This window comes from Pan paniscus, chromosome 8 (genome assembly GCF_029289425.2).
Source record: "Pan paniscus chromosome 8, NHGRI_mPanPan1-v2.0_pri, whole genome shotgun sequence".
In the NCBI taxonomy this organism is placed as follows: Eukaryota; Metazoa; Chordata; class Mammalia; order Primates; family Hominidae; genus Pan; species Pan paniscus.
The window spans coordinates 130,579,108-130,600,665 of record NC_073257.2 but is presented as its reverse complement, the minus strand read 5'-3'; the positions used below and the strand labels follow the sequence as shown (position 1 = coordinate 130,600,665).

The 21,558-nt window shown below is 38.9% G+C and overlaps 1 protein-coding gene across 1 annotated transcript in view; it reads left to right on the top strand.

The window, feature by feature from the left end:
* CACUL1 (CDK2 associated cullin domain 1) overlaps window positions 1-21,558 on the top strand; it is a 75,554-nt gene that overhangs the window by 17,460 nt on the left and 36,536 nt on the right. The window contains exons 2-3 of the mRNA XM_003825642.7: window positions 7,198-7,324; window positions 8,211-8,313. Of these exons, the coding sequence (XP_003825690.2) occupies window positions 7,198-7,324; window positions 8,211-8,313 (230 nt within the window). The remainder of the gene's footprint in view (window positions 1-7,197; window positions 7,325-8,210; window positions 8,314-21,558) is intronic.

The following is a 21,558-nucleotide window of genomic DNA, read 5'->3' as shown; positions in this document are numbered from 1 at the left end:
AGTAACTGTGTGTTTGCTCTACAAGTTTTAGTGTTTTGGGGGACGAGGCACTTCATTTGAAGCAAGGCAAAGGAGGTTTTATACGGCTGGTATGTTATAAGGCTTATCTGGACCAAAATGTTGTCTTGTTATGGGGTGGGGAGCATAGAACCCTTAAAGAATGTGTTAATGAGAACTTAGATAAAATAAAAATAAGACATCAGTGTCATCTGGTTGTTGTCATCTGAATGTAATGATACACTGAGGAATGACTAACTCATGATCACAGTAGACATTTTAAATTGTCCATAGTGTTTAAATTGAATTATGCAAACCATAAACCCTAAAATTTAGAAACTTCCCAAACAAATACCTAAAGCACACAACTTTTAAGAGGCTTTAACCTACTTTAGAAATAATTGCTGCTCTCTTGTACTGGCAAATCAAAATATACCTGAGTAGATGGTACAGGTTTTTTTTTTTTTTCCCTCCTAATAAGGAACAGGATACGTTAAAGTACTGTCATGCTTTGCTTAACAACAGGGATACATTCTGAGAATTCTGAGAATTGTTTTGTTAGGCGATTTTGTACACTGTGGGAACATCATAGGGTATACTTACACAAACCTAGGTGGTATAGCCCACTACACACTTAGGCTATATAGGATATAGCCTATTGCTTTTAGGCTACAAACCTGTATGATATGTACAACATGCTACTGTACTGAATACTGTATGCAACTGTAACATAATGGTATTTGTGTATTTAAACATAGAAAAGGTACAGTAAAAGCATGGCATAAAAGATAAAAAAATGGTATGCGTGTATAGGGCACCTATCATGATTGGAACTTCCAAGACTAGAAGTTGTGTGGGTGAGTGGCATGAGTGAAAGTGAAGGCCTTTCTGTATATTGCTCTAGACTTTAAAAACACTGTACACTTAGGTTTTACTAAATTTATTTAAAAATTGCTTCTGGCCAGATGCTGTGGCTCACATGTGTAATCCCAGCACTTTGGGAGGCCGAGACAGGCAGATCACTTGAGCCCAGGAGTTTTAAGACCAGCTTGGGGAACATGGCAAAACCTCATCTGTAGTCCCAGCTACTCTGAAGGTTGAGTTGGGAGGATCACTTGAGCCCCAGAGGGAGAGGTTGCAGTGAGCTGAGATTGCGCCACTGTACTCCAGCCTGGGTGACAGAGTGAGAGACCCTGTCTCAAAAAAAAAAAAAAATTATTAAATAATAAATCAACCTTAGCTTCCTGTAACTTTTTTACTTTATAAACTTTTTAAGTTTTAAAAAACTTTTCGGCTTCTCTGTAATAACTCTTAGCTTAAAACATAAACACAGTACAACTGTACAAAAATATTTTCTTATCCTGATAAAATTTTTTCTGTTTAAAAAAATTTCTGTATGGCTTTTACTTCTTATACTTTCTATGACCATTCCTCTTCCTTATCTACAAGGGCTTCCCTTCCATTCCTCAGGTTATGTTCTTGGCCTTCAGCTGCTCTGAGTCCAACACTTGGAAGAGTTCAGTCGTCCCCCTGTGCTGGAGGGAGCAGAACATTTTGCTGGAACATTCAGCCAGATTTATTAGATTGTTATTGACAGATGAGCATACTCTAGTGACAAAAAGTCATAATTTTTCTTTTAGATAGCATACGTTAACTAGCTCGAGTTAAATAGGTAACAAAGGGCTCTTTTCTCCTTGTCTGTTCTGATTATCTAGTTGCAATTAATTAAAAAGTCATTCATAATTTAGCCTTTTAAATTTGGCTTAATTATTTATTTTATAATTGCCATTACTACATTCTTAAAGAGTCTATTCTAAATGAAGGTGGCTTTTTTGGTGGGGAGAAGGGATATGGAAGAGAAGAATTTTAGTGAATCTTTGGTAGGAAGACAGTTCCTAGCTACCTTTTAAACATTTTGTTTGATATATTCACACCTTTATTTGACTCTCCAATTCAAGTTGTTGAGAACAGACAAACCATATATTAGCAATTGAGGAAAGAGGAACACCTAAGTGAACCCTGGCTGTCCAGGGCTGCTGAAGCATTAGAGTGGTTTTCAAACTTTAACAGGCGTAAGAATTATCTGGAGGGCTTGTTAAACAGCTTCCTGGGTTCCACCCACCCCTAGAATTTCTGATTCAGCAGGTCTGTGTTGGGGCCTGACAGTTTGCATTTGCAACAAGTTTCCAGGTGATGCTGATGCTGCTGCTCTGGATCTCACACTTTTGAGGCACTGATAGAAAGTAATGATCAGTCTCTGCAGTAGACCAAGTATGAATTCATAATGCTTACTATAATTCCTGAATTTATTCTTCCCTTATAAAACAAAAAAACCCTTAAAAGGATTATATAGTAGGGCTAACCTGGTTTGCTTTAGCCTGTGTGAAATCAAATGTAATTTAAGCTTTAATTCCAAAACAGCTAATAAGTAGTATATCTTTCACTGTTTTTCTGTTCAGCATTTATTTTGACTCACGAAGTTAATTCGCTTTACAGATGTTACTGGGTACCTACCATGTGTCATATACTGTTTAGAGTTGGGGCTCTAGCAGTGAATTCCTTCTCCATGGGGCTTACGTCTAGTTTGAGGGAGATTGACAATAAACAAATAATATGTCAAGTTATTTGGATTAAAAAAGTGTGAGAGTTGAACATATTTATTCTTGCCTGGTATGAATTATAGACCTCTAATGGTTTCCTGTTTATCAGCAACCTGATAATATTTCCTGAATGAAGATTCCAGCTATTCCATGTGTTTCAGACTTTGTTTCATTTTAATTTAGTAAAGGTCAGTTAAACTACTTTCTCAGTGGGATTTAGACTGTGTGAGCTTATTATCTTATAAATACGTGTTTCTAGGTTTAAGCCTTGTGGCATGATGTTTTTACATTTTTTTAGTAAGTGTTTTAAAATTTTTTGAACCTCTATGCCTCTAGAGGGCAACACACATTCTGCTGTTCAATAAAGCCCTCACCACTTTTCTTATTCTTGCACCAGGCCTGCTTTACTTATGTATGTTATTAGCGTGGCTCCTGTAGGTATTTGTGCCTGTAGTGCCTTCTTTAAATAGCATAAAAAGTAGTTCATTATTTTCAAGCTGAAAATCTAACCCAGATGAAGTTTAGTAATTTAATGGTAACTTACTTTTGTTTAGGTTTCATACTTTAATTTTGGCTCTTACTTGCTGATATTGCTCATTACATACAGAAAAGGAATTTAGTTAATTATCTAAAAAGTAAAATTCAAGGAATTCTCTACCTCATTGGAAGTCTGTATATACTCTTTAGCCACGTACAATATACATTGAAAAGACTGGCACAGTACACTGGCACAGCCGCAATATACTGGTGGTGAAATTACGAGTGATTTTTATTTCCTCCTTTTGCTTATGTATTTTCTAATGCAGGCTTAATACTGAACTGTAGAAATCAAGAAATAAAAAGTTGAAAAATTGTCTAAATAGGCAGCCTTGCAGATCTCCTAAGATCCCGTCATGCTGCTCTGATCTTAGCATTCTCATTTTAAAGTAGTAAATCAGCTGTCTTCTACACATAGCATGAATTTTGGCTACTCTTTTGTGTTTTGTTTTGTTTTTGAGACAGTCTTGCTTTGTTGTCCAGACTGGAGTACAGGGTTATGAACATGGCTCACTGCAACCTTGACCTTTGGGCTTGAAAGATCCTCCTGCCTCAGCCTCCCGAGTAGCTGAGACCACAGGTGTGCATCACCACGCTCGGCTAATTTTTTTTTTAAGTTTTTGTAGAGGTAAGGTCTTACCATGTTGCCCAGTGTAGTCTTGAACTTCCGGGCTCAGGCGGTGCTCTCGCCTCGGTCTCCCAAAGTGCTGGGATTACAGGCATGAGCCAGTGCGCCTGGCCTACTTTTTCTTTTGGTGAGTGTAAGCTTTTCTATGGGCAAAGTTGAAAGTGATTACATATCTCTTAACAAGAGGATCTAGTTTTTAAGTTCAAGATTACACACACACTCTGAGGCTATATGTGTCAGATGTTAAACTGAACAAATAGCTAGGAGTTTTTGTTTTTTAAACCAAGGATTGCGTTAAGATAAGCAAGTAAATAACAAATATCTTGAAGTTTCCTGGATTGTCATTTTAAGTGTTGACTGCAGATGGTTATGAAGAACCTTCCTGGGAAGAAAGTTATGTTAGCTAGCATATAAGGTTACTGAATTGGCTTTCTATTTACTATGCAGGTAACATAGATGTATATTGTATATAATAAATAATATGTGTGGAAATAGAAACAGCTTTTTTTTTGTATGTGGAAATAGGGTTTAAGATTCTCTACTGTGACACATGCCTTTTTCAATTTGGCTTTTAAGTCTCTTTTCAAAGATATTTAAAAGCATCAGCAGTCACTGTTTCTGTAGTGAGTCCCCATTCTGTACTTAGAACTGCAGGACTTTACATTTTGGTTTCTTTTTCCTCTTCTTCATATCTTTGACTTGGTGATTTGCTAAAGTGCGAAGCCTGTGCTTGAGAAGTAGGAGTGCTCCCAGCTGGAGCCATAGCATGTGGTTTATTGAACTAAGCATTTTAGGAGCCCAGAAGATAGGTATGTTAATTACTGGTGTTACTACTTGCAGTTTTCTTTTTGAGTGTGTTATCTAACCTTCAACTCTCAACTTTTGGTGTAGAGAGGTATTTCATGTGGTTTAGGTGGTACACTGATAAGGGATTCTGTAACTCAGAATCACACAGTGAGAATGTAATTTCTTTTTCAGTTTTCTTTGAATCCTAAGGATTACATAAATACAAAGGTCATATTCTAGAGCCTAGTGTGTAACCTTTTCAGTATCAAGTGCAAGAGGGTGACCCTGGGAAGCAGCTCTAGGGGGATTGGGGAAGTGAGGCAGGGAAGGTAAGGAAGCCAGTAAGGTAAAGTCACCACTGTGGGCAGCTGGAGCTTAGTACCAGTGGGGAGCTCTGGGAGTCAGTATAGCCCAGAGGCCTTAGAGTCACCTCACCCAAAAGGAGAGGGAGCTACTGGTGGTAATGACACTGAATCCTCAGTAGTCATTGGTTGAAGGCTGCTCTGGGGTTGTTAATTCTCCCACAGTTTCTTACCTGCTCCTCCCGCAAGCAGAGCAAGCTCTGGCAGCTGGACAGAACATTGAGAGAAGTAGTCGTAGGGTGTGGATGGGGTAAATGGGTGGGGCACCAACAGTATCTGCTATGCCCGCTGGACAGCTGAGCTTTTCGTGCAGTCTTCCTCATTTCAGTAAACGACAACCCCATCCTTCGGTGCTGAAGCCAAAAACTTTGGAGCCACTCGACCTTTCTTTCACATCTCACGTCTAGTCTATCAGCAAATCTTGTTGACTCTGTTTTTAAAATATCTTCAAAATCTGATCTCTCCTTATTGTCCTCAGTGCCACCATCTGGCCCAACCCCATATCAGCTCACAGCCTCCAAACTTAGTTTACTCTCAGCACAGCTGCTGGAATGATCCATATAAAACCTAAGCCAGATCATGTCACTCCTCTGCTCAAAACCCTCCAGAGAGGCTTCCACCTTAGAGTAAAAGTCAAAGTCTTTACAATGGCCCATAAGGACCTACATGGTCTGGCCTCTTCCTACTGTTATGTTTGCGCACGTGCATGTACGGTTCTTTTTGTCTTTAGCTTTACATTAGTCAAAACACTCCTTTATTCCCCATTCCATTCAGTTTGGGTTATGTGATTCATTTGTAATTAGGTTCATTTTTTGTGTTTTGCATTTCATCTTTACCACTACAGCCTTGTTGATTTTTTAAATTTACATAGTAATTTGATGTACAGTTCTTTTGGTTTTGACAAATGCGTGAAGTGGTGTATCCCCCACCACAATTTCATGCAAAACAGTTAATTGCCATAAAAATTCCTCCATGCTACTGCTTTGTAGATAATCCTTCTCCCCACCTTCCAGCCCCTGTCGACCACTGATCTGTTTTCCTCCCTATAGTTTTGCCTTTATTAGTATCATGTAAATGGGACTCTTAGAATATGTAGCCCTTTGGGTCTGGCTTCTTTCACTTAGCAAAATGGATTTAAGATTATGCCATGTTGTTTTGTGAACATTTCTCAGTAGTTCATTCCTCAGATGTCCTGTAAAATAAAATTAAATAACAGAAGTGAATTGATTTAAAAAAGGATTGAACAAAAATGATATAGATGGTACATAGAAAAAAATCTTGAACCTGGATGACTAAGGTGTGGAAATCGATAATGTGATAAAAAGATACTGGGAAGGCTTTGCTTTACCTGGTATCTCTGACAGTAATGAGCCTTGAGTTCTTGAGGAAGTCACTTAACCAGTCTGCTTCCTAGTCTGGTAAAATAAACAGTGAAATACCTGGTCTCGTTGTTGTTACTCCTGAGGTAACTGTGATTCATGACACAGAATATAGGCAGGTTCTTCTGGTAGCTCTTTTTTTAATATTAACATTTCAGTGCCGTGAAGCAACTGTTACCTGGATTTCAAAGCTGTTAGGATCCACTGTACAAATGCTTTGTGGAAACCTGTAGTGTGGGAGTAAGAGCCTGTCTGTAGGAATGAAGTAAGCCTCAGCGCAGGGTCCCAGTTCACTGACTTCTTTTCTGTTGGGCTTATCCAGTTTAAGATAGTAGCAGCCTGAGTTGGAGCTGTAGTAATGATGAAGAGGTGCTGGTGGTGGTGTAAATCTCGGCAAGTTTTACAGCAACCTCTTTGTGACTGCAGCATTTGGACCTTAATCCTCATAGTCCTGTCCTGTCAGGCACATTTCCTCGAGGATGTCTGCAAAGATTGATTGTTGGTGGTCACGATTTCTCCGAATTTTCCTGTGGTTCATTGATAGGCCATTTTGTCACATAATTGGCAGTGTGTATTTGAGGGTCAGAGCATGTTTGAGACTGCTCCACTAATGACAGAAGCTTACAGGAAACCCAGAAGGAAGCCAGTGATGATTGCTTGTTTGGTTGTTATTTTTAAAGATGGACGGGTTCATACTAACTTCTCTTAAACCCATGATTAATGGCTGCTTAACATCCTTGATCAGGTTGCCTTTTTTGTTTTTAATTGAAATAGGATAGTTAGGTGATAGAGTGTCAGTGTAAAATCAGAAGAGTAAGTGAGAGGAATTTGAGAGTGCAAAATGGCTGTGATTTGTGTTTGCTCCACATGTGGCATGTAGTAATATTTATTTTACTTTTTACTTTTAGTAATGAATGTTATAACTATTGAAGATTATAAGAGCACATACTGGCCAAAATTGGATGGTGCCATAGATCAACTTTTAACTCAGAGTCCTGGTGACTATATCCCCATATCCTATGAACAGATATACAGGTAAGTTAAGATTTAATTTGCTTGGGTTTGAAAGGGTATACCAAGGTTCAAGGCACTTGAATTATGCCTCACACAAACATGTAATGTAGAATGCATAAGATGAGGCTCTGTAAGTGTTTTATGTATTCCACACTTACGGATTGGAGGGTTTGGTTTATACTTTTTGATTCAAAAGTGGTTTTCAGATCATGACAGAGTAAGCCTGCCACCTCCACCATACATAATGCAGACACTGTGGAAGTCAGCAATAAAAGCAAGAATGACTGAAGTATCTGGTGTAAAAATCATATTTTTAGTCTCAGAGGGAGACCTTAATCTGTTGGTGTTTATTGACATACAATTCTAACTCTCTTCCGTTATTTTGTTTCTCAGCTCCTGTTAATGGAAGCAGCAAATTAGGAAGTGGGGTGGGATATGAGATCAGCACAGTGAAAGGAGGAAGTGACAAGTATGTTGTTCCACACAGCTGATGTACAAAGAGGTTGTATTGCAAACACTTCCGTGAGTTAGAAACCTCTCTCTACTGATTATCAATCACTCTCTCTTCCTTATTTTGACATTCATTTAAAAAGAGAAGGAGAACCTGGTTTATAAATAGTTATCATATTCAGACCTTAGATTCTCACCTACTATTAGATTATCTAGTACTGATTAAATGTGTAATACACTACTTAGAAGGGCATATTTATAGCAGATGGTACTGTCTTTTCCATCCGAACACCGATGGGGGAGGATAAATTTTTTATTTAAAAGTTGTGATTGGTTACTTTTTGAAGGTATGAATTATTGGATCAGTGGTTATATATCAAAAGTGTTCTTTAACCTTGGACTGAGTTAAGTGCTTTATGATTAACTTGGTTTGTGGGGGTTTTTGTTTGTTTTACAGTTGTGTGTATAAATGTGTATGCCAGCAGCACTCGGAACAGATGTATAGTGATCTGATTAAAAAGATAACTAATCACTTAGAGAGAGTCTCGAAGGAGCTGCAGGTAAAGAACTGATTGTATTGATTTTTGCTTCCTTGGGTTTTCCTGACTGGTTACAGTTAGCTTTTCTAATACACATTTGGAAGCTTGTTAATTTGATTATGATATAAATTTATAAATGTTTTCTAGGTGAATGTTGATCAAATCATGTAATTTTTGGAATAGATGATTAATTTGAAAATTTGGTATAAATTGTGGAAATTTTTGGATTAAATATATTTCAGACCTTAACTGATTCTATTGATTACCATGTCAACATTTCTTTTATTTAAAACTTTATTTTTTTCTGTCAATGTCAATATTTGGTGACTTTTATGATACAAAAAATATGTGTATATTTTAACTTGTTTTGGAACTTGTATTGTCATCTTTGAAGAGTGGTTTGCCTACTAATTTATAATACCTTTCAATATAAACAACTGAAGTAAGCACTTTATTGATAAACCTCCTGTAAATAGGCATCATCTCAGCTCTAAAATCTGGGGCAGGTTGCAGAAAAGCTCCTATTTAAGGGAGCACTTAGCTTGATCCTCCCCCTGCCCACTTCAGTAAACCTTCAGTGCTTGAAGATCAGGTATGATTAAGTTGGTGCAAAAGGAATTGTGGTTTTTGCCTTTGAAAATAATGACAGAAACCTCTGTTACTTTTGCACCAACCAAGTAATCTTTATACCAGGGCTTGATCCCACTTTGCTTTTGGTATAGAAGTAGAAGAATGTCTAGAAAAATCACTCAGCAATCCCAGCACTTTGAGAGGCCGAGACAGGTGGATCACGAAGTCAGGAGATCGAGACCATCCTGGCCAACATGGTGAAACCCCATCTCTACTAAAATTGCACACTCCTGGAGTCCCAGCTACTCAGGAGACTGAGGCAGGGAAATCGCTTGAACCCGGGGGGCGGAGGTTGCAGTTGGCCGAGATTGCGTCGCTGCACTCCAGCCTGGCGACAGAGCGAGACTCCGTCTCAAAAAAAAAAAAAAAAAAAGAAAAGTCACTCAGCAATAGATTACCAGGGTCTATACCACAATTAGGAAGCACCCCAGCAGTTTTGAAATAACCACAGTTTATAGCACATGCTGGGGTGTGCTTTGGGCTTGGATATTGTTCTTCACAACTTGTGGTCTGAGATAACTTAGTTTTTTTGTGTTTTTTTTCCCCAAACAGTTGTTGCAGTAAGTAGCATTTTGTTTTCTGTTTCAAATGATAGAGCTGTGTTTTGTCATAGTCAAATATATACTTTTCTTGTTGTTAGTATAAATTTCTTTCTTCATCTTTTTGCTGCTAACTATAAAATCTTTATTCATTTAACACATATGTTTAGTGCTTAGGCATTGTGTATAAATTGTTGATGAAACCCTAGATCTATGCTTTATAGCTTTTGAGTGATTTGCTTTCTAATTCTTCACTCCACCATCTACCTGAATTTCTACCTGAATCCAGTTTATGGACTTTGGGTCTCGCTGTGGACCCTGTCACACACTTCTGTTCATTTGCCAGTACCCTAGTCAGGTTCATCATCATTTCTCAACTGTTTTACTGAAATGCTTATCTCAACTGCCTTACTTCATTGATATACCTTAATTTAACCAGTTTTTGATTGATGAATATTTAGGTTACTTTCAGTCTTTGGCCATTACTAACAGTGCTGAAGTGAATAGTCAGTCTTGTAAGTAATGTCGTTTACTAAGTCCAAATTGTGGTTCACAGAAGTTGTATCAAGTTGCATTCCCATCAGTTCTGTATATATCACAGTGTCTGTTTTCCCTCACCCTACTAATACAGCCTATTATGAAACCAAATAATTTTTAGTTTTATATTAATATAGTAATGATTCTTATTAATGATTAAAACATAAATCAGAGTGATATTTCTTTTGATGTTAGTGTTTTTTTTTTTTAATTTTTTTGAGATGGGGGTCTCGCTCTGTCTCCCAGGCTGGAGTGCAGTGGTACAATCATGGCTTACTGCAGCTTTGACCTCCCTGGGCTCAGGCGATCCTCCCACCCCAGCCTCCCCAGTTGCTGGCACTACAGGTGCATGCCACCATGCCTGGCAAAATTTTTATGTTTTTTGCTTTAGAGATGGGGTTTTGCCGTGTTGCCCATGCTGGTCTCAAACTCCTGGACTCAAGCGATCTGCCAGCCTCGGCCTCCCAAAGTGCTAGGATTACAGGTGTGAACCACTGTGCCCAGCCTGATGTTAGTATTTTTTAAAAGGGGTGATATATGATATAAAACCAGGGAATTTAGTTTGTTTTTAGAATCAATACATGTCCCACTTAGAGTTCAGCAATATGGTCTTACGAAAAATCTAGCTTCAGAATGATTCCTTTTATACGATTATAAAGATTGTAACCATTATTAAATAGCAGCGGGGAGTGGTTTAAAACATGGGGATCCAGGGCTCTGTCACTCAGCATTTGTGTGTTTGCCTCTTCATTAAACGTGCTAATATATATCATCTTATAAATTTTCTTGACATTAAAATGAAGTAGATTTACTAGAATATCTCGTTGCTTCACACTAAGGTGTAAGGTATTTTCTCGACATCAAAAGGAAGTAGATTTACTAAAATATCTGTAGTTCTTTACACTAAGGTGTAAGGTATTTTTTCTTCTGCTTCCTGCCTGGCAAATGCTTCTTCATTCTTTTCTTAGGCTTAAACTCATTTATGTCCATCTGTGTAAAGCCTTCCTGGAACTCCTGCACTCCTCTCAAAACCGAACAGACTATTGGCATTTCTTCTGTGGATCCATAGCATCTCAGCAATAAGAACTCTATTAGGGCAGTGATTGTGTTATTTTTTCTGCTTCCCTGTCTGACTACTTCACAGGCCCTTCCTTGAGGGGGAGGGACTCTATCGTGTTTGTCTTTTTATCCTTAGTGTCTGCCACAATTACAACTCAGCAGATGTGTTCTGGCTGAATGCTGAGTAACTAAATGTGACCTGTACTCATGGAAAGAGTAGCATAATTAGCTTCAGATGACCACTACTCCTGTGCTCTCTAGATTTGTAAGCATTTTATTTATTTGTTCAGTGTGATGTGTGTGGCCTGATGTAACCTTTATTTTATAGAGACCTTAAGGCAGTTTTCATGGGGACAGATCAAGAGACGGTGCCAGGCTTTATGAGCCAGAAACATTTTATTTGGATGGAGCATTTTGTTTGCAGCTCTGGTTTTCATAATGAAATATTGTTGTTATGAGCCAAAATAAGAGTGTGGGAGGAGTTGCATTTGGCAGATAATCAGAAATTTAGTGCTGGAGTTGATAAATCAATGATTTGGACCTACAGGGTGTCAGCCTCAGTCAAGGGCATCTTAAAATAGCTGTGGGTTTGTATAGTTTATATGTCAGAGGGACTTATTTATTTTTATCCCAAGGCATATCCTGTTGGGGAGATTGAAGAGTATATAAAATAATGTTCCCATATTCTCCAGTTATTTTTGGTGTTGACTTAAAAACTAGAGAACATGGTTTTTAGAGATTTTAGAATAATTTGTTGAATGTAAATATTTTTTACATGACAGCATAATCTAACTTGCTGCCTCTTTTTTTTTTTTAAACACATTTCTTTCATTTTGGAAAAAATTACTTTACTTCAGGCACTTTAAAGTTTTTTTTGTTGTCTTGTTAAACTAATAAAACAAATAGCTAAGTCCCCTTAGTGTTCTCCTTACTATTATATTTCACTGTATGTGTATCTATACATTTTAACTTACTGCTGGATTGTTCAAAATTGTGACAGTATCTTTTGCCTTAATTTTTTAAAACCAGGCTCTTCTCTCGTCCTTATTAACTCCCCTCTTCTTGTTTATTTATGAGACAGTGTCTCAGTCTGTTACCTAGACTGGAGTGCAGTGGTGTGATGCTGGCTCACAGCAGCCTTGACCTCCTGGGCTCAAATGATCCTCCGGCCTCAGCACCCCGAGTAGCTGGGACTACAGGTGTGCACCACCATGCCTAGCTAATTTTTGTATTTCTTGTAGAGGTGGGGTTTTACCATGTTGCCCAGGCTGGTGTTGAACTTCTGGACTCAAGTGATCTTCCTGCCTTGGCCTCCCAAAGTGCTGGTATTACAGACATGGGACACCACTCCCGGCTGTTCTTTCTTTAAAAGTAATAATGAAATTCTATTTATTTTTATTTTTCTGTATCTCCAGAGCCTCAAAATGTATATTTCCAATTCTGGTATTTTCCTATACCAGTGAATGGAAATAGATGACTGTAGAGAGTAAATTGGTTTACCAATTCAGTAAATAATATTCTGAATAGTTTTGGAAAATTCTATGGAAACATTTAGAAATTACCATATTTTTTGTGAGAGACCAGGACCCTAACATTAGGACCTACACTTGCCTGTTGGATTTGAATTTCATCTTATAGATACCTCATACTGAGGTCTAAATCTAAATTTCTCTTCATTCAAATTAGTTTCTTTCTGAGGCTTGGTATTTCATATTCCTCTTAGCTTTTTCTCTCCTATTTCTGGGTGCTAGTTAAGGTGGATGGAATACTATAATATCTCTTGCTCTGTCCTCTTTGATTCCCATCGTTGTCTTCCTCTTCCACGTCATCATTGGCTCATGCCTGCACTAGTGGAATATTCTTTTAATTGGTTTGTCTTCCTGCAGTCTCTTCTTTTGGCTGAACAACCTAAAAACCCTAATTTGATGGACATACTTTCTTGTTCAAAAATCTAAAATACTATTTACTGCTTTCCTTAATTAATCACAGCTGATTTTTTGGTCCATGTTAAAAAAACTGAGTGGTTTTATTGGTTGCAGGGGTTCCTAGTGGGAACCCTAATGTATCCTATTTAACTATGACTCTACTGGGTCTGGTAGTGGACATATAATTGATAAGACTAGATAGTGTGGACCACCCCCCCTGCTGAGAGCAATTACAAAAATCAGACCACAGGACTAACAAAGTGAATTATAGGGCCAGGATCTAAGAGAAGAAGGAAACTCAGATAGAGGAATCTAACATTTGAGCCATTTATCTACTGGGGTCACCTATTTATTCTGGAAAAGGAGGCTAATGAGCTGAGAAATTTAATAGAGCTTTGACAACACTTGTGGGGGTTGGGTAATAAATTGGAGTATAAGGCTCATTAAATCTGAAGTACCACATCCCAGGACTAGCAAGAATAAAAAAAGACTAGCCTTCTCATTTGCTAAAGCCTGATTCCTGATTGGATTAAGATGGTCTTGATTCAGCCAGGTGCAGTGGCTCATGCCTGTAATCCCAGCACTTTGGGAGGACGAGGAGGGCAGATCACAAGGTCAGGAGTTAAAGACCAGCCTGGCCAAGATGGTGAAACCCTGTCTCTACTAAAAATACAAAAAAATTACCTGGGTGTGGTGGTGGGCGCCTGTAATCCCAGCTGCTCAGGAGGCTGAGACAGAGAATTGCTTGAACCCGGGAGGCGGAAGTTGCAGTGGTGCCACTGTACTCCAGCCTGAGCGACAGAGCGAGATTCCGTCTCCCAAAAAGAAAAAAAAAGGTGGTCTTGATTTGCTAGAGCCTCGATTAAGCTTACTAGTAGCAAAAGTAAATTCTGGAGAGATACCGTTATCCTAGGCATCAGATTGTTTCCATAGTTTTTCATAAGCAGTATCTGGCACTTAATCAGAAATAACTAGTCATAGTAGGAAATGAGGCATCAAACCAGGCAAAATTGTGAAGTACATTTTTAGGCAAGAATTGGGAGAATTCATCACCAGTAGTTTCTTAAACAAATAAAAGTGTTTTTCAGATAGAAAGAAAATGTTCCCAGATGAAAACTTGAAGATATGTAGGAATGAAGAAGGGAAAAGATAAATATGCAAGTGTGGATCAATAATAATGATAATGTCTTCTAGGGTATAAGAATATATATATATATATATAATCAAAACTCGTGACAATAATGTGTAAGTTTGAAGGGAGGAGTGAAGGTTTGAAATGTTCTGAAGCCTTGCATTGTCCAGGAAATGGTAAAGCACTACTTTATTTTCAACTATAATGTGACAAGGATACAGTCTGTAGTAAAAAAACATAGTTAACAAGACATAGAGGGGAAAAAATGGAATAATTTTAAAATAAAGAAATCAAGAAAGGATTTTTTAAAAGTACAGAGAACAGATGAGATAAATAGAAAATAGGATAACTTCAGCATGTCTATTACTATGTGAAATGTTAAAGACTAAGCGCTACATTAAAAAAAGGAAGACAATTTCAGACTAGTACTGTTCCTTGTGGAGCAGGGCTACCCCATGGGCACTGTGTCTAGAGTAGCAGCTCAGAGGCAGTTCTGCACTCATACCCACTTTTAATTATATGCAAATTAAGGGCAGTATGCAGAAATTTCTAGAACGAGGGAGACGGTGGTAACTTCTGGGTTGTTGGGTTGTTGCCATGGAAAGGGGCAGTAACTTCTGGGTGTTGCCATGGCAGTGGTCAACTGACATGGCACACTGGTGGGCATGTCTTTTGGGGAGGTGCTTCTGTCCTGACCTGTTTTTAGCTAGTCCTCCGTTTGGTCCTGATGTCCAAGCCCCACCTTTGGAGTAGATTTCTTCCTCCTATTACTAAGTTGAGAACTTTCACCTTTTCATTTAAAGGAATCATTTACAGCTTCTCTTTGGCATATCTGAATTGCCAACATCATTTCTCTTGCTCTTTGGAGCCATTATTAAGTAAAGTAAGGGTTGTTTGAACATCTGCTATGACAATCGTGACAGTTGAACTGATAACCGAGATGGCTAAGTGACTGACAGATGGATAGTGTCAACAGTGTGCATATGCTGGACAAAGTGCTGGACAAAGTGCTGATAGATATCTCAGGCAGGATGGAGCTGGATGGTGTTAAGATTTCGTCATGTTACTCAGAAGGGCATGCAGTTTAAAACTTAAGAATTGTGGCTGGGCGCGGTGGCTCACGCCTGTAATCCCAGCACTTTGGGAGGCTGAGGCGGGCAGATCACTTGAGGTCGGGAGATCGAGACCAGGCTGACCAACAGGGAGAAACCCCGTCTCTACTAAAAAAAACAAAACAAAATTAGCCGGGCATGGTGGCACATGCCTGTAGTCCCAGCTACTTAGGAGGCTGAGGCAGGAGAATCACTTGAACCTGGGAGGCGGAGGTTGCAGTGAGCTGAGATCGCACCATTGCACTCTAGCCTGGGTGACAAGAGCGAAACTCCGTCTCAAGAAAAAAAAAAAAAAAAAGTTTGTTTCTGGAGTTTTCTGTTTAATATTTTCAGACTGTGGTAACTTAAATCTCAGAAAGGGAAACTGGATAAGGTGGGGGACTACTATAATGGATAGATGGATATAAAATCTTTTAAAACTGTCTTAAATGACACTTCCTCATTTCATTTTTTCTATGTGTATTTCTGAATCCAGAATCCATTGAAACAATTGTGAGGCATTTTCTCCCCAAGTAATGTTGATACATTTATTGTATATGCTAATGTGTTATCTAAAAGAGAGTATATTTTCACCAAATAAAAATATTCTGACGTTTTGATATAGTAGTTTTATAGTCAGTGACCCATTAACAGTTCTTTTGTCAGTGCTTTGGAACTCACACTGTGCGTTAGCCCCATTAAACAGTGTTGACACAGAGATTTGGTTCCTAGGCCAGGACAGTAACATTCAAGTGGGAGGATTAGCGCCGATATTACTAACCTGCATTCAGGGTCCTGTTGAGGAGAGACCACAGAGACAAAGGTGCTGGGAAATGTTGCAATTTTTATCTCAAATAAGGCTGAATTTACAGTAGTTTTAAGTATTTAACTTTTAATTAAAAGGAAGTTAACTGATTACATTTAAACCATTTTAATAAAATTAGAGTGATATTGATGTCTAACTGTATCTTGGTTTTAAGCAAAATAAGTAAGTTGACTGTCAAATAAATTAATAATGGAAATTAATAGAAACTAAATCATAATCAGCCAACAGTACTTAACTTTGATTCACTATTTATAAACTCCAATTTGCATATAAAATCTTTACTGCCAGATTGCCAATAAACTGAGCTAGTCCCTTGGTGGTTAAAATCAGAGCAAGGATTGTGTTGCTATTTATTTTTTGTCCAGTGGGTGGCAGCGTAACTCAACTGGTTATCTTGTGTATGGTCATTTGAAATTTTTTATGTGTTTTAAAGGTTTTAATTTCTAAATCTCTTGTACTACAAAGTGTATTCTAAGAAAACTTTCCTCCAAATACTCTGTTTATTTCTTGCTAAAGTGAATAAGATTTTACATAATAAGAAAATTGCTTGATATCCTTTCTTCATAGGTTTCAAGTAAAATAAATATTGCAACTGGTAAATAGCCCTTTACATGTGTGTTCTACTGAAAATGTTTCTAAGTTATGTGAAGATCTATTTTTTTCCTCTCTACTAGAACTTAAAGCAGTTGTCATGGCAAACCCAGGAATTTGCCAGGGAGACACCCTAACCCTCGATCATTCAATAGGCTCTCATTCAGACCATGATTCTAATACGTTTACTATCTTCCTTTGAAAGAAAGGATTTTGTTTGTATTTTCATGTGCCTTCATAGGACTTAACATAATACCAGGCCCAAAAATAGAGATCCAGTAAAAAGTACTTGGTATAAGTTGATTACAAAAACATATGCTGGCTTTACCACTGACATTACGAGAGGCATGTATTTGTTCCAGGTAAAACATCATCCAGAAGTTGGAAAATGAGCAGGAGAGTAAAATCACATAAATAATAGCTGTTTGCATTTGTACAGAGTACATTTGCATGGTGTACAGAGTACAATTATGAATTGTATTCTTTTTAAGATATACTTTCTTTGAGACCAAACTGTGTAACTTAAGTTAGAAAAGATAAGGAAAAAGGTTTCCTTTCCAAAATAATAGCAAATAGGTGTAAGTAGTGTAAATTACTGTTTGCTAAGTGTTACATAGAGATAAAGTATGTGGGGAAGTGAGAAGTCAGCCTAGCGTATCTGCTTCTTTGGATATTTCTCCATTTAGTAATCCTTGAACCTTTTATAGCTGCTCAGTGGCACCTAGCTAGTTACTTTAAAAGCTAATATTAGATTACAGATTATTTCATGTAGATAAGCTAAATGAACCCAGGAACACAGAAGCCAGGTTTAATTCAGTTTATTAAGTCCAAATAGTATTTGGAAAATTAAGGAAGTCTTATTTTAGAAATAAATCAAGAAAAAAATTTCATATAATAATAGCTTAAGAAGTAAAAGATCTAAGTGAAAAGAGAAATATCTTCTATCATAGACTCAATTGACTTTATTGTAGTTTTCAATTGAAAACCATGCTTACAGTTTATATGAGAAGTGTCTAATATGTATATTATAGCTCTTAAATAGCTCCTGAAGATCAGTTACCTTCTATATCACTATTTTTTGGATATTATTCTAATATGGAAATAATATCTGCATAGCAAGAATGAGAATGGAATGTCAGATGTGTTTGTCTATTTGGAAAGAAATTCCTTTTTTTTTTTTTTGAGACGGAATTTAGCTCTTGTTGCCCAGGCTGGAGTGCAATGGTGCCATCTCGGCTCACCGCAACCTCCGCCTCCCGGATTCAAGTGATTCTCCTGCCTTGGCCCCCTGAGTAGCTGGGATTACAGACATGTGCCACCACACCCGGCTAATTTTATATTTTTAGTAGAGACGGGATTTCTCCATGTTGGTCAGGCTGGTCTTGAACTCCTGACCTCAGGTGATCTGCCCGCCTTGGCTTCCCAAAGTGCTGGGATTACAGGTGTGAGCCACCGCACCCGGCCAACAAATTCCATTTTTATGAAGCGTCTTTGTCAGCTTCCAGTGTGTAATGAGTGTTGCTTCTAGGGCCATGACACATCTGTCCATGGCAGTATGGTATTGCTCTGGAACGTCATGGAATAAGCTAGACTGAAAGCTTATTACCCATTAGTAGTTTTTGCTATTGTCAGTCATCTAAAGGCAGATTTTTAGAAAAAGAAATGACCAATTTGATTGAGAAAATAGTATTAAGGATCCTTGAGATGGCATCCAGGTGCATTTGTATGGGATACAAAAATGCCAACGTTGTACTTATTATAGGAATAAATGTTAAAGGACTTGGAATAAACTATTTGAGAATTTTTAACATTTCCATTTGACTCTTTTAAAAATAGTTTCCATTTTTCTGCTGAAATTCTCCCATCTTTTTGTGCATGTTATCTGCCTTTTCTACTAGGTCATTGCATATATTAATCATAGTTATTTAAAGTGTCTGTGATAGCTACTTCATGTGGGACATCTCTGTGCATGTTGAATGTTTAATTCTTGACATAATTCTTGACAGTGGGCTGTGTTTTTGTTTTTTGGTCTTAGTTTTTTATTGAATGTTGGACATTGTATATAAAAAGAACAGTTTAGCTTAAAAAGAACAGTTTCTGCTTAGAAATGGGCATGCCTTGGCCGGGCACGGTGGCTCATGCCTGTAATCCCAGCACTTTGGGAGGCCGAGCCGGGTGGATCACGAAGTCAGGAGGTCGAGACCATCCTGGCTAACACGGTGAAACCCTGTCTCTACTAAAAATACAAAAAATTAGCCGGGCGTGGTGGCGGGCGCCTATAGGCCCAGGTACTTGGGGCTGAGGCAGGAGAAAGTCGTGAACCCGGGAGGTGGAGCTTGCAGTGAGCCGAGATTGCGCCACTGCACTCCAGCCTGGGCAACAGAGCGAGACTCCCTCTCAAAGAAATAATAATAATAAATAAAATAAAAGTAAATATCTTCACGGGCCGTGTGGTCTTTGTCTAGCTCCTGTGCTCGACTCTGCTGGTGCAGGTGAAAGCAGCCACACAGATTACATAAAGAATGGGCATTGCTGTGTTCCAGAACAACTGTACTTAATCAAAACAGGGTGTAGACAAGATTTGGCCCACAGCCTCTAGTTTGTTGATCTCTGGTTTGGTGTGCAGGTGAGTTCCCTCCCCGACTCTCCCCTCCCCTGTCCTGCCCCACACACACCCTGTGGCAACCAAATTTTACCTTGTGTCTTTGGGGAACCTTGGGAGTAAGCAAGTTTCCTGTGCTTCCATCAGCAGCAGTATATTTTTGCTTCATAACAGCGTGGAAACCTGGGCATGAGTGGATTTTCTACCATCCTGAAAATGGTTGCTGACCTTTGCTTGTCAGGACGGCTGGAGGATCACCTGCCTGTCTTCCAGTGGTAGACAGTTTTTGCCTAAGGTTAAAGAAGGGTCACCAGGTTGCAGGGTTTCTTACCCCTTCCTTTCAGCAAATGGCTTTTGCTTTGAATCTGGGTAGGTTCTAGGGCACAGGCAGTTTTTGTTCATGTCTTCCATTGGCAGTTAATCACCACCTTTTTTGTCATGGAGGACCCCATGATGTGTTCATCGGCTTCTTTAGGTATTCCTGCTTCATCCTCAGGTCTTACTAAGCCCGGCACATCTTGCTATGGAGGATGGCCTCTCAGATTTCTTTCACTGCCCCCAGTCCTTCTCTTGATGACCCAGTGGAAACCCATGGAAAAGAGTTGGAGAGGAGGTGCTGGCGCTGACTGCCCTTGTGTTGAAGCCTCCCAGGGATTCTACACTGTTAGTTCACACTTGGCCTTTAATGATTCATTACAATTTCTGTTGTTTGCTTACCTGCTTTTATGACTACCGTCACCAACAGAGAAATAGTCCATGTGTCCTTTATTTTTTTTTAGAGGAGCTTGTCACTCTGAAATTCTTCTCACCTAGTTGGACATTGCAAATGTAAGTTAAAGAAACCTTAGGTATCTGATGAGCTCGAAAAATTATGATTATTTTGGTTAACCAGCTTTTTCTTACCATAAGAGTGGGAGTGATGTTCTTTCACAGCTTTCTGCATTCTAAGCTGAGGGGGAACTTGAGTTATATTTTGATAACTTTATACTCCCTGAATTTGATACTAGTCAAGAAGCCATTAACTTTTAAGAGGAAAAATTCACCTGTGTTAATGTTAAAATGTTAGTGCATCATATTTTTACTGATTTCAGTGCAGTTTGCAGCTAAATTGTCCTGCAGTAAATGCCTGTGTTAATGGGTGATTACTGCTCAGTTTTCTCTTGAATCCTGCAGACTTCCTTCCTGTAGAGCTCCTCTCATTTCTTGGAAGAGGCTTAAGGTGTAGGGTTCCTAAATGCTTAACAGGTGGGCCAGCTGTTTACAGACTTCCCTGAAGTTCTCACTAAAAATACACACCTCTGGAAAGTTTCCCAATCAAGACTTTGGAGTGTGGCAAAGGAATCTGCGTCATTACCAGTCCCTTCAGGTGATTCGGAGAGAAGCATTCTTTGAGGTCCACTGGCGTATGGAAATGTACCATTGTTCCTGAACCTAGTCTCTCTTAAGCAGGGAGTGCAGTGTAGCTTATGTTTAAGAATAAGATAGTGGGCTGGGCTCGTTGGCTCACGTCTGTAATCCCAGCACTTTGGGAGGCCGAGGCGGGTGGATCACGAAGTCAGGAGATCGAGACCACCCTGGCTAACACGGTGAAACCGTGTCTCTACTAAAAATACAAAAAATTAGGCAGGCGTGGTGGCGGGTGCCTGTAGTCCCAGCTACTCAGGAGGCTGAGGCAGGAGAATGGCGTGAACCTGGGAGGTGGAGCTTGCAGTGAGCCGAGATCGCGCCACTGCACTCCAGCCTGGGCGACAGAGTGAGACTCTGTCTCAAAAAAAAAAAAAAAAAAGGTTGTGTTGTTGCTGATGCCACTCAACACATTTGCACAGCTAGAATGCTAGTCTGAATTAGAAGTATCTGTGCAGACCTGGATAACATAAACAGCAAAGCATAGCCTAAGTATCCAGTGACAAGGGACTGATGAAATAGGCAATGATGTGTCCAAACAGTTGTTAAAATTAGGTTATAGAAAGAAATTTGACCTGGGAGAGATGGTGACGATCTATAGTTGGGCGATAAAATCAGGTTACAAAATAAGCCATATTTGTTTAGAAACAGACACATGCACACAGGAAAAAAAAAAAATACCAAAATGGTAATAATTTTCTACCAATGTTGGTAATGGTTATTTTTTTCTTTTTCTTTTTCTTTTTTTTTTGAGACGGAGTCTTGGTCTGTTGCCCAGGCTGGAGTGCAGTGGCGCAATCTTGGCTTACTGCAAGCTCCACCTCCCAGGTTCATGCCATTCTCCTGCCTCAGCCTCCCGAGTAGCTGGGACTACAGGCGCCTGCCACCACGCCCGGCTAATTTTTTGTATTTTTAGTAGAGACGGGGTTT